This window comes from Hipposideros armiger, unplaced genomic scaffold (genome assembly GCF_001890085.2).
Source record: "Hipposideros armiger isolate ML-2016 unplaced genomic scaffold, ASM189008v1 scaffold_48, whole genome shotgun sequence".
Classification (NCBI taxonomy): Eukaryota; Metazoa; Chordata; class Mammalia; order Chiroptera; family Hipposideridae; genus Hipposideros; species Hipposideros armiger.
In genome coordinates, this window is record NW_017731398.1 from 79,934 (window position 1) to 97,654 (window position 17,721).

The window sequence follows — 17,721 nt, forward strand, 5'->3', positions numbered from 1 at the left end:
GGGGAAAGCATTGGCTACACAGGCTTTGATGAGAAGATAGAGGATATTTGTTTATTTCCACTGCCTCTGAGCAGATTTATCACATTAGAACATTACTTCTTTCCTCTTCTAGGACACTGCATCAGAGCACGAGGGACAGAACGAAGAGCCAGCCAAGAAGAAAAAGAAAAAAGAATGAAATGCCTGAGTTAATGTGAACTTTGGGGCTTCTGCTTTCTTTTTACCCAACACGCAACAGTACCCCCTTGTCCTACAGCCTGCACCGATGTTGGCATCTTGGTTCTGAACCCACTGAACTCAACTGCACCGTCAGTTACAGGCAATCGTTCCCGACAGGTCCTGCTACTGAAAAAAGCACAGCTGAAAGCCTGAGTTGGGGAGCCTGTGCCACCCAGACGAAGCTCCACGGGAGCGAATACAGAGCCTCCAGGCAGAGCTACAGTCCAGGCTGGCTTCGCTTTTCCAAGGAGCCTTTGGTGAGTTCAATTATCTGGTAAATATCCAGCCCTTCACCTGAAAGATAACACAGATGGATTAGGATGCATTCTCAAGAATTGAAATGAGAAAGGGAGCCCTGAAATGAGAAAGGGAGCTTAAGGTCAAAAAGGACGATGGAAGGGTGAGAAGAACTGCCATGTTATGTTTGGAGGGTCCATATTCTTTTTGTATGTTGGTCTTAGATACACTTTAAATAGAAAATAAGCTTTCTCGTTTACTTGTTTGGCATTCAAAGCACTTTTACCCCCCCACCAAAGAATGCACTTTGACTTGACACAATAAATCTTTAAACTTTTCTGGTGTGTTTGAAAAAGGAAAGGAACAGGAGGAAGAAACCAGAGTTTCAAATATTCCTTCACTTCCTATGAGCACTTTCTAGAAACACATTCCTTTGTGATTGGAACATCGCGTTCACTTTGGACCCAGGGCACCTTATAAACCAATAGCTTAGTACATTCCACAAGTTAAGAGAGGATTTCTTATCCTCTGGAGCCCCACGCTTCCTGTTGTCCAAGACCGTGTCCCAGTCCACCTTACATCCTATGCATACAGAACACATGTGCTATACTCACCCTGGGGAATCCCGTATCTCCTTTCCATCCCAGTTGGGTTGGAAGGGGTTTTACAATCCATGGTCACTTCCTTCCTGAGGCACTGGTCAATATCGACTGCACTGAAAAAGGCGACAGACTGGGGCAAGTCGTTGAGACCCAGCTTGTAGGCGAACATACACCTGAAAGAGACCCAGCCTCCTCTCAGTCATGGCCCTGCTGTGAGCAAAGGCCCATTACCCCAGGAGAAATGACGCATGTCCCTAGAGCAGAGCACTTCACCGAGGAAGCTGCAGGGCCAGCACTGCCCTCCCTCCATCCTAACACCTCCCACTGAGATACTGAAATGCAATCACGAACCCAACACACCTTTTGTTCCAGTTCAGTACACACTGATGTAAAATTTTTCTTTCAATTGTTTGACTATACGAAGATTTTTGTGTTAGCTTTGCTGAGCATAACGCCCCCCAGGGAAATAACGAAGGGGGTGGTGGAGACAGCGTTGGGTATTGTAAACATTCATTATTTACCCATCAGTCAGGATAGAGCATATTTCCATACGGGTTCTGAGTGGCAGATCAACATGGAACTGTAATACCATTTAATTCAACCATACAAATTAAATTTTACTACAAGAGAATATATCCCAATATGTAAAATATGAATTATTTTAAAACACAATTGATTTTCCTCAATGTTTTCTGTTAGTAGTCAGAATAAACTTTTGGCATTAAAAACATTTACAGATAAAAAAAAAAACCTTAATTTTCTATAAATTGAGGAAAGCCTTCTGTCATTTAATTTTCAAAACAGAAAGCTGTGTTTCTAGGGGAGCACAGTTTGAGAACCACTGTTTGGAACAAGTGCCTGACCTACCGCCTCACCACCGACGTGAGCTAGTCTCAGTGTGACACTTTCAGACCCCAAGAAATGTTTTTTTAAGTTGAGGCTAGTTTTCCTCAGGCTCCTACAAAAAAAAGCTGAAACATTCATTTCTGGGGAGACGGCAACTCCCAGGTGATGCTCAGCCTGGTCCAGAACCCCGCACGTGAGCACACGGCCCATCCAGAGGCCGCAGCCCCCGCCCACCTGGTCAGGAGGTTGGAGATCTGCAGAGCCAGCGCGGCACGGTAGCGGTCCTCCTCGCGCACCAGGTAGCGGACCTCGTCGTGAATGCTGATGCAGAAGCGCCCGTCGATGGCAAACTCCTCAAACAGCCACTTCATGGCCACGAGCATGAGGTGTAGGTAGTCCACGGCAGAGCTCTGCACCACCCAGTTCACACGGCTGGTCATAAACTGGGGCGGGAAGGTGGGCACAGGTGAGTGATGCTGCCACACACCTACCGGTTCACTTGGGCAGGAGGTGGCACAGGAGCCCGCCCTCCCTGTGACCCTCCCCATGCTCCAGGGGTGCAGAATACCTCCCCCTGGACTGTCGAGGGCTCCAGAGCTCGGCTGATGCGGCAGTCCAGCACCGGGGTGCGTGGCGTGTCCGACGTGGCAATGCTCTCCAGCTTATTGAACATCTCTGACTCGGTGCCCCCCATCCACGCGCGTTCTGCAACCACATCCCACTTCTTCCTGCGGGACCTGGGGGACCAGGAACAGAGGGAAGCTTTGTGTTTCATTATCTCGGAGCTAAAAACAAAGCATCCCAGCTCCCCTGGGGACAGCGCAGACCCTCCCTCCATCCTATCACTGCAGAGGTTCTTACTTTCTAGAAGCTTCTCTCTGGATCTTGCGCAGATCCTGCAGGGAAATCCAGCCATCCTCAGTCCTCTCCACGGGGAGGTGCAACTGCCTCACCAGCCACTCGCCTTCATCTGTCAGCCGATACCTAAGGGGCAGTGTCACCACCATCATCCCCATGTGAGTGCCACCTCTGTGCCAGACCCTGAGCTAGGAGTGTTCACAGGCCACCTACTCAATTTCCACAACCACTCTGGGGTCCTGCCTAATCCCTCCAGGCTCTTCTTAGAGGGTGAGTGACTTGCTAGGGTCACACAGCCAGGAGGAGGTAGAGCCCAGATGGGAATCCAGGCTCCAACAAGAGCCGTCACTGTCATGACTGTCCTAGTGCCTTAGACGCTGAACTGCCGAATGCCCAGCAGGCACTGGGTGCTAGTTCAGGATGCGGCAAGGGCTATGGCCCAGACGGTGCAGGGTGGGGGGCAGAATGGGCTACTTGAAGGGGAGAGAGCATTTCGAGAAATAGAAGACAGAATGCACAGCCAGGCCTGGCTGACCCTTCTCAAGTCCCCACTGCCCCTGAGGCCCAGCTTCACTGCAACCTCAGCCATCACCAGGCTTGTCCTGTCATAGCTCTAGAGCCACATCACTCCTCTGTGAGGCCTTCAAAGGTCTCCACAACTAAGGTCCAACCTCCTTGGTCGTCACTGCCCTGCCTCCGCCAGCACATGCTACCCACGGCACAGGCTGCACCCAAACCCAGCTCATCTTCTCAACCCTGCACAGTCCTCGGCTCCCCTCTCCTGCGTTTGTGTGGTCACCACTACACCACAGAGCACTTACCTAGCTTTCAGGAGATGGTCAGCTAATTAAATGTGGACACTGGTCCCCCAAACAAGTTGTAAATGAACCTCTCCTGCCTCATACTTGCTGCAGGAACCCTCCTAGGAGCCTGCTGAGGCCCCGGGAGCGCTATCAGGAAACACCTATATCGAAATCAGTTTGGGGTTTCCGGTTTTCCACAGCGCCCTCCTCTCAACGCCTGTCTATCACCAGCCCACTTCACTCACTCTGGTTCCCTGGAGGCATGTGAGTTTGCAACCCCACGTTACTGTTTACTCTGCATGACCAGGGTTGTTGACTTGCTACCACTTAAGTGACAGTGAAAGTACAACTTAAAACCTATTCAAGGCTGACTATTAAGCAAATGTTACAACCCAAGGACGAACCGTATTGGAGCTGGGTCACAGGTGTGAAGGAAGCGGGGCCAGATAAGGGCACACGTAATGGGAAAGGTAGAAAAGACGGGGCAGTAAACGGATAAAGCAAGCCTGAGGCCCTGGGGGAAACGATGGAGGGAGAACCCTCACCTGCGAAGGCCCTTGGTGACGGCGTACATTTGCTGGGCCTTCTCAGCTGCTTCCTGGTGCGTGAGCCGGTGGTTGAACTGCATGAGCAGGCGCTCCGCGAAGGGCTGCCCCGCCCCGTAGATGCGGCCATAGTTGAAGATCTTGGCGTGCTCACGGCTGATGCCCACGGTAGCAGCTGTCTTACTGTGCAGGTCGGTGCCCCTGCTCTTCCGGCCCTGTAGGGTCATCCACCCGAAGGCCGTGCAGCCTGGGGGCAGGCAGGAGTGAGACAAGAGGCTCAGAAACCCTCTGTCCCAACCTCGAAACCTGGGTCCCAGGGCTCAGGCTGCCTCCACTGCCCAGGCCCGGCTCCTGCTCACCGTGCATGCCGGCAAAGTGGGCATCTCCAAGCACCGCTGCGATCCACAGCTCCTGTGAGTCCACGTCAGCACCCACGAGGACGTAGCCGGGTGGAGCCTGCACCATGGCCTTCAGCTCGCTGCCTACTCGGTCGGGCTGCAGGAAGAGTGAAGTCAGGCTCTGCCTACATACCACAGTGAGACTGCGCCCAACCCACTCCTGGAGCCAGACTTGACGACAATGCTGGGGCCTTTCCTGAGGAGATGGCTTTAGGGAGTGAAGACAGCGCTGCCCCAAACTCCACGGTCCTAGGGACAGCCGCCTACGAGGCTGACAGGTACAGGATCCCTGCTCTGTGCCTGGCCTGATTCCCCAACGGCTGTGGCTGTCATGCTTTGTCAACACCTGGCCAGGAGCAGGTGCCCAGACTTGTTTGCTGAAAACATGAGTTGTGAGGCTAGATCTGAACCTGAGTCCTGCCTGAGCCAGATCTTAGCTTCCTTTTCATGCTTCTCACTCAGGCCCTCTGCGACCTGTTTCTAGAGGCACAGGAGAGGAAGGGCAGGGGCCAGAGGTGCAGAGGACACGTACCCGGGCATTGCTGGCCGTGAGCCATGTGGGCTCCACGGCCCGGCGGGTAATGGTGCCAGCGGTCACCACCTGGGGCAGGATGGCCCCGTAGCGGCCTTCCTCATCGTAATCCGGGTGCCTGGGGAGAAGCGGAAGAACACGAGCCTCAGCAGCTTGCTCTGGCCCTAGGACCCACCCCACTCAGATCTTCTGTCCCCACAACCACTTGGCAGGCCATACCTGGTCACAGCGCGGGGCAGAGCCGACTTGGGCAGCCACACCACCATCTGGGAGCTGTGGGGACAGACAGACTGAGGTTCAGCACAACCATAGGAGCAGAATGCACCCCCTTCCCACAGGGCCCCCTCCGTGCCCAGCCTCTACCTTCTCCCGCTGACTTGACTCAGGGGGAGCCCTGGTACAGCCACCTGGGGCTCTCGAGTCTACCAGGCAGGAGCCTACGCCATCTGGGAACTGGCAGGCCGCCAAGGCAGCTTCTGTCCTTCTCCCAGAGTACTTGTGAGGTATCTAACAGCAGCGCTGCCACCACTGCCTGGTCCACAGTCAGGGCAAACTCCTCACAAGACTGCTGCTGGCAGCCACCACCACCTTGGAACTAGCCTTCAAAATGAGTCCATCTTCCATTCCCAGCCAACAGGATGGCCAGCTCCCAACAGAGGACCGGCCCTGGTCCTCAGCCACAACCCATGGCTCCTTTCAGAGCTGGGAGGGGCCATCAAGGCCCTACAGCACCACGCTTTAGACATAAACAGGGAAACTGAAGCTGCAGATGGTACGAGACGCGCCGGCAGTCACACCGCACCAGGACCTCTACACCATAGTAGGCCGTTCTAACACTGCAGCTCAGGCTGCGTCCGGGGCCCTGGGCGGGAGGCAGGGGAAGGGAGTGCCAGGGCTGCAGAAACCTGGCAGGGGCACAGACAGGCACGTCTCTGCCCTCCCCTGGTGGCCCACCTGATACGTTTATGGGCATTCCTCCAAAAAGAAATCATTTTGTTGATTTCCAAGGCACGAGGCCCACTGGCACCCCCTGGACCAGCCTGCAGGGTTCCATCCTCCATCTTGGGCAAGAAGTCCTTGGCAAAGGGGCTGCCCACGTTGCAGCTGTTACCATCCTGCAGAGGGCAAAGGAAGCAGGGGCTGAAGGCAGGTGGCAGACCCCTGGCTGGGGAACCGCTGCCCGTGCGCTTGGGCTCTGCCCAACACCGAGCCCAGAACCTTGAGCAGCGTGGAGCAAATCCCCTCCTGATTACAACATGCACACACAGGCGCGCACACTCACACAAACCTGGCTCCCCTCTCAATAACCCATCACGTAGCAGATGCGGTGCCAGACACTTGACATGCTGGCATCTTTGTCAGTTCATTCCACTACCGTGCCCTTTCCTACCGGATTTTCAGAAGGAAATCAAAGCCTCAGAGAGATGGTGCTATTTGCCTTGAGATCACACTCTGCCCCACTACCATCATTCCTGCAAAGAGGGCGGCCTCCTATCTGAGTCACTCTGGAGGCCTGCTGTGAGTCCTGAGCTGTGAGGACACCACAGAACACACGTGCATCAGGACACACCTTGTGAGGCAGCTTGAAGAACCAGCAGCCAGGGATGTCCACATCGTTGTAAGGTCCATTGCCATGGTGATAGGCTGGCTGGCTGGCTGTTGGGCCACCAGCACCAGTCTGTGGGGGCCACACACCTAGATGAGGCCCTGCTCCGGCACCTGCATTCAGCGAGGGCCATGCGGTAGGGGGGTGCGGAAAGGGCCTGAAACGCTGAGCAGGTAAGCTGGGAAATGACAGGACGGCCACCAGGTCTCAGGCCTCCTTCCTCCTCGGCCTCCCAACCAGTGTGGAGCCACCAAAGGCCAGGCAGCGTCTCCCAACCCCCCAGGACCTTGAAAACTCTGGTGGGGAGCAGCTACTTGGGCACAAGAAGAGGGCTGGGCCACCCAGTACCGCCTCAGAAGGCCCAAGTACGCGCCCCACTCACCAGAGCTGGGGGTTGACCCGGAACTGCTGCGTGCAAATTCTCCATCTTGGCCTCAGCCTCTACCTCTAAGCAGCCCAGTTCTTCCACCTGGATGGGCCCAGGTACCAAGGGAGTGAAGCAGGAGACTGAGTCGTCCTGAATCCACCAACCCCTCCCTGCGACACGCAGGCCGCACCCCATGCCGCTTCCCTGGGAGGGTGGGAACAGAGACCAGGCTGGCGCTTGCTCGCTCGCCTGCCCGCGCTCACCGTCTGCCACACGCTGCTCTCGGTGAGCAGGAACTCCTCGGCCAGACCCGCCTCCTGAAGCTCCGGCTGCTGCTTCCCCTGCTCGAGACAGTGCTTCCTGTACAGGGACTCGATGGCTCTGGGCAGAGAACAGCAACAGCAGCCTCTGGTTATGGGTGCCCGCTCCAGGCAGGCAGCTCGCTGGGGGCCTTCCACAGGTGCCCTTGTTTAGTCCTCAGAATCAGGTCTGAGGCAGAAGCAGACAGCGCTCTCCCTGGTTTTTAGACAGTGAGTGACAAATCGAAAATGACATAGCACCCTGGTGGCAGGCTGGGGTTCGAGGCCTGGTCTGACTCAAATCTAAGCTGCTCTTATGCCACAGAGCTGCCACCTCCCCAAGAAAAGCTTTGGGAGCAGAGCAGTGGGAAGTCATGGCCCGGCCCGGCCCGGCCCCAGTCCGGCTCATCCACCCTTGGGCTCAAAGGAGCAGGGCCGACCGCAGCCCCTTCGTCCGAAAGCCCCACATGTGACGCAGGCTGCCCCGCAGAGCCAGGACTCGCGATTCCAGTGCTGTGCTTCTCCCTAACACCTGCCTGTCAAAGGCTCAGAGTTTGTGATCTCAAATCAACTGACTTCCCTAGGCCTTTGTCAATTCTGTAATGGGGCTATCTCATGGGCAGCTTGGGAATAAACAAGGGAAAGCTTATTAACCCACATTATAATTAGTGCTCAATAATTATACGCAAAAAAAGAAAAAGCCCATCGCCCCTGCTACTTTTGGCAGCCCTCCCACTGCATGATCCTGTGCAGGCAGCGGTGCCGCTGGGCCCAAGAGTGGGACCTCAGTCCTGCCCCCTGGTGAGCGCATGACCTCAGCCCCCACAGGCCTCTGAAGCCCAGAGGGAAAGCGCAGCCACGGAAACAGAACTGGGGCCCAGGCTCTCAGCCCCAGGCTCTTCCCACGACCCTGAGCTTGGTTTCTCCAGCAAAGGGAAGGAGTCCTTAGGCGCCCGCCCCTTTTCCCCCGAGCCTGAGCCTCACCTGTAGGGGCAGGCCACCCCGGCCGATGCTAGGGTGCTGCCCACGGGCACCGCAGCCAGGTTGTCTCGCCGCCCAGGCACCAGGTATCCCCAGCCGTGCCTCTCTGAGAAGTGCAGAGGGAAGCCGTCCCAGGTCAGCGCCATGAGTTTAGGTGTGACTCGCATCTGCAGGCTGAGGAGGCTGGGGCCCGGGGTCCATGCAGGGTCCTCTAGCCGGGGACAGAGCTTCCGGTACCACCTGTGCCCCCCAGAAGAGAAGAGTGTCGCAGTGGTAGGGCGAGGGCAGCATGTGACTGCAAGGAAGGCACTCCCCCTTCACATGCTGCACCCACCCCCTAAGGCCCTAAAGACTTTTCTTCTGGTGACCTCAGCCTACAGTCACCATCCTCTCCCTCTGGGATGGGGCCAGGACCCCCCCAGAGTCCCCTAGAATAATTCAAAGCTCTCAAAAGATCCTATGTCAGCCCCCCGGGCTAGTCAGCAGCCAGGGCCCGCAGGCATGGGCCAGGGCTGGGTTCCTTCCCAAGCACCAGCTCCTGCAGTGTAACCAGGTAGAGGAAGGGGCACATCTGCCCTCCCACCACTGTCCTAATGACACTCCAGGGCTTCAGAGCTCACTCTCACATCCTGTTCACCAGGACTGACCTGAGGGTGAGGCGAGCGAGGAACCCAGGGCCCAAAACTGAAGGAGGCGTCACTCTCAGGGTCAAGCAAATGCAGAGTTGGCACCCTACTGTTCACCCTGCTGCCCCGATTTTCCCATCTCTGCCACTCTATGAGGCTCACATGAAGGGTCACCTCCTTAAGGAAGCCTTCCCTGATTTCCCCTGGCAGAGTCAGGCACTGTCTCAACACTGGTCACTCTTCCGTGTAATCCTGGGTATAAACACCAGCTGCACCGGCTGGTCTGCATGTCTGGCTCCTCCTGGGGTGAAGCAGCTCCTGGAAAGGAGCTGTGTTCCCATTTGTAGCCCCAGCGGCTGCCATGGGCCAGACACCACAGGTGCTCAGTGTACCTGTACTGAATGAGTCCAGTGAGCTGGGGTCAGAGTTCACTAGTGGGAGCAGGAACGCCAGACAGTAGGAACAAACGGCAGCACACCACTCCTTGGCTGGGCCCAGAACAGGGGTGTCCTGGGTTAGAGTGAAGGCCGACTCTGGATATGTTAGGGGACAGGGCTCACCCAGGGTGTCCAGGCAGGTGCTGGGGCCGCTTGGGCAGGAGCTCTGTGGTCCCCTTCAGCTGCTCCAAGCAGGCACGGGCCGTGGCATCTCGTTGCAACTCCTCCTCCTCAGTGGGGGGGCCGGGGTCTGCAGAGGGTGGGGAGGACCATCAGGACCAGGGCAGGCTCCCTCAGACAGACCCGCCCCGCCTACTTATCTCCAGAAAGCCGGAGTGGCATTTTCCCAGGGCCCATCCCTGGCCCACTTCCCGCCCATGTTCCCCACCTTCCTGATCCTTGGGGTCCCCAGGGGCCCCAGCCCCCTCGATGGGCAAGTTGCTGGCGGCGGCCGGCTCCTTCCTCTTCACCTTTGCCTTCTTCTGCTTAAATTCTTGCAAGTCCCACTCCAGGTCCCAGAGCCAGGGGTCATCTTTGTACCTGCACAGCCAGTCCACCAGGGCAGGGCTGAGGCCAAGCCGAAAGCCAGGACTCCATCTGCCCATCCCCTGCCTGGATCCTGCCCGCCCACGGGCTGGCTACCTCTCTCCGGAGAGCAGCTGGCAGGCATCGTTGGCCAGGTCCATCAGCGACTTCTTCATCTCCCGCTGGAGCTCCTCATAGGTGTTCTGTGCCTCCGCCAGGTAACGTTCCCAGTTCTGGTTGACAGGCAGGTAGGAGACACCCATCTCCAACATGCCGGCCAGAGTCACCGGGTGGGGACACCTTGGGGGCAAACACCAGGGCTGCCATAAATAACCACAGGAGGCAAGGCTTTGGCCCCATCCCCGAGCCAGCGGGGCAAGCCTCAACCCCACCACCCACATGGCATAGCTCTAAAGTCAGGGACAGGGTCAAACCCCAGCTTTACCACTGCCATGAGACCCTGGGTAAACCACTTCCCATCTCTGAGTCTCAGTTCCTTCATCTGTAAAATGGAAATACACTCATGTGCTGCTTAACAAGGGGGATACATTCTGAGAGATGCATTGTTAGGCGCTTTTGTCATTGCGCGAACATCACAGAGGGCGCCCACACAAACTAGATGGCGTAGCCTGCTACACATCTGGGACACACGTACCGTATACGTTTGTACACACGCGTGTATATGTGTGTGCACATGTGTGTGCAGGGGTGGGCTCCCAGCCTGCTCCTCTCACTCCTATGCTGAGCCTCCTGATCTGTATAAACCACCCAGAGCTAGCAGTACCTTCAGCATCGTCGTTGGGTCTAGCCTTTCCTGTCAACATCGCAAACAAACTTTTTGCTTCCATCCATTATAATCTTATGGGACCACCATTATATATGCAGTCCATCGGTATACAGCGCAGGCCTGTAACATCAACCCATCTTCAGGGGTAATGTGGGAATTACGGACCACAAAAATGAAACTGGCTGCCACTTGCTAAGTAACGGCTAAGTGCCAGAGACCATGCTAATAACCCCATACACACAAAAGATCGTACATGGGGCAGTCAAGTATACATGGGTATTTCGCAGGTGAGAACACTGAGGCTCAGAGAAAGCAAGTAACTTGTCCAAGGTCAAATGAGTTGGATGCCACGGTCAAGATTCGAAAACAGGGTCTAGCTGACGTTTGACTCTCCCCCCATCATGTCTGACTCACTGGCAGACACAACCAGAATGGATATAAAGCCCTCAGCTCCGGATCTGGGAAGAGTGGGTGCTTCATGAACTGGGACCATGAACATGAGGTTCCAGCACAGCCCTTGGCCCTTCCCTCCAGGGCCTCTAGAAACCCACAGTCCAGGGCCCAGGTGGCCACCACGGGGCACAGTGGCCCTACTCTTTTGGCCCAGAAAGGCTAGGGCCCCCGGCCTGAGAACGACCCAGCACCGCCTGATGACAGTGGGCCCAAGTACTTGCAACCCACTGACCCCCAGGGCTTCCCACAGGGGCCCCCCCTCACCTCTCCAAGAAGAGTGGTAACTGCTGCTGGAAAACCTCGTAGGTGGCCCACACGTCCTGGGCACAGTACTGCATCAGGTCCTGGCACAGGAAACAGGAAGGTGCTGGGTGGGCAGCTCTCCCACCACCACTGCCGATCTCAGGGTCAGGTCTGGCGGCTACAGTCCCCGGGTTCAACCAGAGGTCTGCCCCAGCCTATCTTCCGAGGCCCTTCTCCAGCACCGTACCTGGAAGTTCTCCCGGATGTCCTTCATGCTGCCCTTGACAAACAGTTCTCGAGGCTCCTTCTCTAAGGGAGGCCCCCCCACATAGAGGCTGTGCACGTCTGCTAGATTATTGACACTGCTGATGTCCAGCCAGTCCCAGGATGAGATCTGAGAGGCCAGAGCAAGGGACACGGCACATCAGCTCGGCCTCAGGCCGGACAGGCCGGCTGGTAAAGGGCTCCCAAGCACCCTGCCCCGGCCCCCCCACCGCAGTGCGCCCTCACCGCCGGGCCGTTGGTCTTTCTCTGGGACTTCTGGCTTCGCTGTGTGGGGTGCTGGGCCTTGTGCTTGCCCTGCTTGGCTGCCATCCACAGGCTGCGCTGGAAGCTGCTTAGCCCTGAGATGGCCATGTGCATGCTCATGGTGTCCAGGAAGCGCATGCGGGAGCCCTGAAGAGGGGAGGAACGCTGGCTGAGGGGCTGGCCCCTCCTCGGCTCCTTACACAGCCCCCCTCCCATCACACAGCCTTCCAACACTGAAGACAGGAGACCTTCATGCTCGCTCATGCTGTCTCTGGACCTGAGAGGGGCCTGCCCTCCCAAATTCTAGGCACCCTGGAAGGTGCAGGCCTGGTTCGACCAAACACACAAGTCCTGCCCAGTGTCTAGCAACAGGTCTAAGGAGCACCGTGGGCACAGAGCAGCCAAAACGAGCTATCAGGCTGGCCCCCAGCCCCGCCACTCACAAGCTCCGTGGCCCTGGGCAATTCAACAAGGCTGTCTGAGCCTCAGCGCCCTCAGCTATACACTAAGGCTGCTCTCACCTGCACTGCCTCTCCTAGGGTTGTTGTGAGAACACAACGATAGAGCACTTTTCATAAAATTAAGAACTGCCACAACTATACACCAGCCATGGTGCCGAGTGTTTGATGTGTGTAGTGGTCAGACCCTCCACATAATCCTACAAGGTAGCTTCTGCTATCTCCCTCTTTTCACGAATATGGAAACAGGCTCAGGGATGTTCAAGAGCTCACACTGCTCATCAGCGGCTGAGGCAGGCTGTGAGCCCAGGCTGCGTGGCCCTCAGCCTCCAAAGACCCGTGCTAAAGCCACAGAGAAGGGCCAGTTGTGCTGTGACAACTCAGGTTCTGTACCAGCAGGTTGTGGGGACAGAACAGCTGGGCACAGGGCCTGAGGAGCCCCGTGGCAATGCCTCCCCTAGCCACTGAGGTCAGGGCTCCTAGCCCACCTGTGGCAGACCTAGAGTTGGCCCCAGGAACCTTACCTGGATCAGGTATTGCTCCCTGATATGGGCTCGGTCAAAGGAAACATTGTGCCCCACCACTAACTGCTCCTGCCAATCTCGCTGGGTGGGGCCACCGGCAGCACTGGCAGTGACCTCCAGGGGAATGAGGTCAGCCGGCGATAGCTGGCTGGTCCAAGAGTAACGCTCTTCCACCAGCCGCCGGCTGCACCAGGAATACCTGAGGGAGGCGAGACGCAGGCAGGGTCAGCATCGAGGCATGCGACTTCTCCACAACACTCACTGCACACGTGCCACCAGGTGCCAGGCCCTGCACTAGCAGCTGGGGACATGAGTGAAACCAATGTGTGCACCTAACCCTCCCAGAGCTAGAGGTCATGTGGGGCAGTGTGTGTGTGTGTGGGGGGGTATGTGTTGGGGGGAGGGGGCGATTACAAATCTTCTTTGCCTTTTGACTTGCACAGATAAAAATGGAGCTAAGTGCCATAATACTGAGTGTCCTACAGTCAGCCTGGGCTGTCAAGGTGTTTGTTAGTTCCCAGTATCCGTGGACTCTGTGCTTGGCTCTGAGGTGTTTCATAAATACTAGCAACCCCTCACATCTATAAACACAAAACAGCTAGTGCTCAAAGTGCTAGTAAAGAAGAGAAACAATTATAATAGAGCCTAAAGTGGAAATTATTTTAATTGAAAGTGGCCAAAAAAAAAAAAAAAAAAGACAAATGCTGCACTCATCTACAGGACGAATCATCTGATAGCTGGAAAGATTCTGAAGGACAAAGAGCGAATCACACACCTTGTAGGTGCTGTGCCTCTCTGAGCACCCACCTCTGTGAGAGACCAGGGTGAGTGTCAGACCAGAGAGCATGTCGCCATCTGCAAGGGGGGGGGGGGCGGAGCTGGGGTAAGTGCTGCCTGTTGAGGGCCTGAAACTGATTCAGAAAAGGCTAGAGTTTGCTCAAGATTCACAAGGCCAAGAGTGGGGAAATGGTCACAGAGGAAGGGCCTGTTGTGAACCCCAGATTATGCCGAAGGGTCAAGGCCATTTAGCATCAAAGTACGTGACGAGGCCACACGTGTGGGCACCACAGCTGCAAAGGAGCTCCCTGCAACCCTGATGTAGGGGAGGAAGGGTTATCTGCCAACAGTTTCAATACACATAAAAGTAGGATTTGGGGGGGGGGGGCAAAGTGGGAGGAGGACAGCAAAAAGAGGTTCCTCGTTGTCAGCCTGGTAAAATCTAGCTCCCACTCCAAATGGTGGGAATATATCGGAGTCTCTAGCCAATACGTCCTCCCCTTCCAATTTAGCAGGTCAAAGCCCTTAAAAACACAAAAGAAAAGGTTGAAAAATGTCAAGTATTTGAGGCTATGGTGATGACAGGTTGCAATAAAAAGCCGTAATAGTGTCAAGATCCAGGTCTGCAGCTGTGCACGAGAGCTATCTGAGTATAAATTTGTGATTAAAAAAAAAAAAGGCATCTTAAATTTGAGTCAGAACCAATGCCATTAATACTATACTTTCCGTATGAATCTTAGATAAGTGTTGACAGCCTAGGTAATGTCCAGTAGTCTGATGACCAAAGCCCTTACCAGCAGCCTTTGGGAGACCACCCTATAGGCTGCCCAAGCAGCTTTCCTCTCCCTCTGGAGATTGTGGGCTGGTCAGGTACCTGATGTTACCACAGCCACATGGTAGTGATATGCCTAGATAAAAGTGGACTGCTAGGAGGGCCCCATCAGGCACCCCCATCCCCACCACGGACACAGTCAGGCTCCCAGGAGGAAGGTCCCAGTGTAAGCCCATGCCTCTGCCGCCAGGCAAACTAAGCAGTTCCCCCAGTCCCCCTGGCAAGAATGGAATGAGAATGAGAGGAGGATGCAAAGGACAGGGAGAGAGAGGCGGAAAGTTAGGAGAGGAAGGAGGAAGAGAACAGGAACTTCAGGGAAACTGGCCAAAAATGACCAAGAGATCAAAAAACGAGTCCTCCTTGTCAACGGTTTCCTAATTCCCTTTCAGCCACCACAGCCTACTTTACCTTCTCAAATGATGGACGGTAGTCCCTCTATTTTGACCATCGCATTATATAGTAAGTACTGAGGTTCTCATCTTAACTGTAACTAAATCAATGAGGAGCCATCTAGTTTTGCTCTTTTCAGCCATGAATGCCTACCTTATCTATTTAGCCATGTTTTCACCAGTTTCAACTGCATATTTAACATTTCGCAGCTTTCTTTACAAAGATGTAGCTTCCAATAGGAATAAAGAAACTGCCAACTTTTTTGCTGGCCATGTCTGAAAGCATTAAGGTTGTAAATAGTATTTTAATCCTGGAACGAAGAATAAAAAGGGGAGAAACAGTACTGCCATCATTGTTTGGAAAAGAAACTTGGGTAGCACTTAGAAAGTTACTTGAAAAGAGGGAGGTTGGATATACCTTTTGGGGACCAAAATGCCTGCTTGGGAGGCTGGGGGGAAGGAAGCAGCGTTTCTCAATTGGGGGTGGTCAGGGGGATGCTACCTCCAGGGGGGCATTTGGAAATGTTGGGGCAGCAGTGGTCTGGCATTTCAGGAAGCAGCAGGAATGCTAAATGTCTTATACTGCCTGGGACAGTCCCCACAAAGAGACATCTCTCCTGCCCCAAATCCATAAACACTGTTCAAATATCTTAGACTAACTTCTCAGGAAGCTACTAGGTAAAGGGGGTAAAGGCACCAAATCAAGGTGATCTCCAGTGGTCTCCGGGCCAGTCTCAAAGACACCACTCGACTGTGATTCTCCACGTAGCCCCTATCACCACCTGACATCTGCCTGGGTGTCTGTTTACTGCCTAGATCTTCTTCCCTGAAAGCTGGGTCACGCCTATTTCAGTTCACCACTGAATCAGCAGTCGCTGGAAAAGCACCCACCCAGCACGTAGTGGGAGCTCAGTAAACGTTCACTGAACCAAACTAGTAAGCTGGGCCCCGGACCCCAACCCCGACTTACCAGGCCAAGGGGGATATGGCCACCGCCAGCGTGGGGCAAGTTCCCTCTGCCAAGCACACCTCCACGTCGAACACCAGGGCCCGCTCCTCGGGGATGGCCACGGGTACGGCCTCCCCCGCGGGGCCGTACCGGGTCCAGCCCTCCGCCCAGGCCCAGCTCGGGGGCTGCGGGGGCAGCTGGGCCTGCAATAGCGAGTTGGCCGCCTCCAGGTAAGGCAGGCTCTGCTTCTGGGCCAGGAGGCGGAAGTGCTGGTCCAGGCCGCCCCCGTAGAGGGGCGGGAGGCGCAGCTCCACGTCGGGCAAGGGAGCGGCCGGCTGCCCCCAGAGCCCGTGCTTCTGCAGGTGCTCGACGCTGCGGCGTACCGCGTCCTCGCCGGGCATCTCCCCGCCGGGCCCGAAGATTTGCTCGTGAAGCCCTCTCGAGAGCATCTGGATGTGCAGTGGGTTGTGGCGCAGCTGGCCGCCCTCCGAAGATGGCACTTGCGGCTGCGGCAACTGCAGCTGCCCGTCGCTGGGGACGGTGACGGAGTCGGAGCTGGAGACCCAGCGCCCCGGAGCTGGAACCGGCCCTAGCCCGACGGTGGCGCCGACCACTTTCTTCCAGAGCAGGCGGCTCATGGTTGGTGCAGGGAGCCCCCCGCTGGGATTCAGGACACCTGGCTTTGGGCTCCAGCTTGGCTGCTTTTACTGGCTGAAAAACGTGGGGCGAGACACGTCCTGTCTCTGCTTTCCTGTCAGTGAAATAGGCCTGACCATGCCTGCCTTCCACCTACAAATCCTAAAGGAGACAGATGATTTTGTGTTATTACATTCGTACCACCTGTTATATTAGAAGCCATCCTTCTTTGAGCACTTAGTGCGTCCCAGGCAACGTGCCAGGCGCTTTTAGGTACGTTTTCTCAGTTATGCCTCAAACAACCTGGGGAACTATCAATACCCCCGGTTGAATAAACAGACGTTCGTGTAGGTTCATCAGTGAACTTGGGGAAGGTGAAGACACCGATGCTGGTTAAAAGCCCAGATTCTGGAGTAGGACAACTCGGGCTTGAATCCCGGCTCTGGCTCTTAGGAGCTGCGTGACCTTGGGCAAGCTCCTTAGGCCCCAATTTCCTACTCTGTAAAATGGGGTTAAGGAGTCTACATGTTATACGGGACTGTTGTTTGGGTGACAAGGGCGAATCTATCGCGCGGCCGAGCCCTCAGCAAGCGCTGGGCAAAGGGTGACTGCCACGATCGCGACCGCCACGGCCCCAGGGCCTAACGCCGAGAGGTGCCAGCACCCGGATTCGAACCCGCAGGGTGGGCCCGCCAACCCCCCGGGGCCCACACCCACGCCCGGGGCCGCGGCCCACAGGGCGGAGGAGAGCCTGCAGGGGGCGTAAGGGGCGGCCCTGGTGCTACGGTCCGACGACCGCCCGCTAGTGCCCGGCGGCAGCGCCGCGGTGCGCCCTGGGACGAGCCTCCTCCCTGCTCGGGACCTCGCTCCCAGACTGAAGAGGGAGGGGCGGCGCCGCCGCTCAACGACCCGGCCTCCCCGGCGCCGAACCCGCCGGAAACCTCGGTCCGCCTAGTGGCTGCGGGGCTGCGGCTCCCAATCCCAGGCCACCGATGCGGCGTCTCCCTCCGCGCGGCCTACGCAGCCTCGGGGTGGCGTGTGGCCTCCAGCCGACCAGTCCGCCTCGCTGGCATCCGCAACTTCCCGTCTGCGCTGCGCTCCGTCCCGCGGCTTACCCGAGAGGCAGGCGGGGAGACTCCCGGCGCGACCAATAGGAGGGCTGCAAGTGGACCGGTCCACACAGGGGGGGGGAAAGGGGATTTCCGGGTGAGCTCTCCCTGCAGAACCAAGGTCCAACCTCCCCAGCACAAGAAACACGTGGGTT

The 17,721-nt window shown here is 56.3% G+C and overlaps 3 protein-coding genes across 3 annotated transcripts in view; 2 read left to right on the top strand and 1 right to left on the bottom strand.

The window, feature by feature from the left end:
* Nucleotides 1-192, top strand: part of FANCI (FA complementation group I) — a 66,804-nt gene extending 66,612 nt beyond the window's left edge. Inside the window, 2 exon segments of the mRNA XM_019640096.1 lie at nucleotides 113-170; nucleotides 173-192. Coding sequence (XP_019495641.1) covers nucleotides 113-170; nucleotides 173-192 — 78 coding nt within the window.
* Nucleotides 30-17,573, bottom strand: POLG (DNA polymerase gamma, catalytic subunit). The gene is made up of 23 exons (XM_019640090.1): nucleotides 17,399-17,573; nucleotides 15,843-16,619; nucleotides 12,875-13,073; nucleotides 11,875-12,039; nucleotides 11,612-11,758; nucleotides 11,386-11,465; nucleotides 9,999-10,181; nucleotides 9,745-9,896; nucleotides 9,480-9,606; nucleotides 8,297-8,533; nucleotides 7,277-7,394; nucleotides 7,029-7,115; nucleotides 6,611-6,718; nucleotides 5,995-6,155; nucleotides 5,260-5,313; nucleotides 5,041-5,158; nucleotides 4,470-4,605; nucleotides 4,111-4,357; nucleotides 2,766-2,888; nucleotides 2,473-2,641; nucleotides 2,139-2,347; nucleotides 1,071-1,231; nucleotides 30-513 (listed from the first exon to the last, which is right to left on the bottom strand). The coding sequence occupies exons 2-23, from the start codon at nucleotides 16,457-16,459 to the stop codon at nucleotides 437-439; spliced, it is 3,675 nt and encodes a 1,224-aa protein (XP_019495635.1). The 5' UTR covers nucleotides 16,460-16,619; nucleotides 17,399-17,573; the 3' UTR covers nucleotides 30-436.
* Nucleotides 16,844-17,721, top strand: part of LOC109381393 (collagen alpha-1(I) chain-like) — a 42,432-nt gene continuing 41,554 nt past the window's right edge. Inside the window, exons 1-2 of the mRNA XM_019639994.1 lie at nucleotides 16,844-16,870; nucleotides 17,196-17,663. Of these exons, the coding sequence (XP_019495539.1) occupies nucleotides 16,844-16,870; nucleotides 17,196-17,663 (495 nt within the window). The remainder of the gene's footprint in view (nucleotides 16,871-17,195; nucleotides 17,664-17,721) is intronic.

What these genes read in the sequence shown, in the direction of transcription:
- POLG (XM_019640090.1), bottom strand. Translation starts at nt 16,459, where the DNA reads ATGAGCCGCCTGCTCTGGAAGAAAGTGGTCGGCGCCACCGTCGGGCTA. An exon ending in CACCTGCCTGGACACCCTGG is followed by an intron (nt 8,534 to 9,479) that starts GTGAGCCCTGTC and finishes TGGGGGGCACAG; the next exon opens with GTGGTACCGGAAGCTCTGTC. An exon ending in GAGATACGGGATTCCCCAGG is followed by an intron (nt 514 to 1,070) that starts GTGAGTATAGCA and finishes GTTATCTTTCAG; the next exon opens with GTGAAGGGCTGGATATTTAC.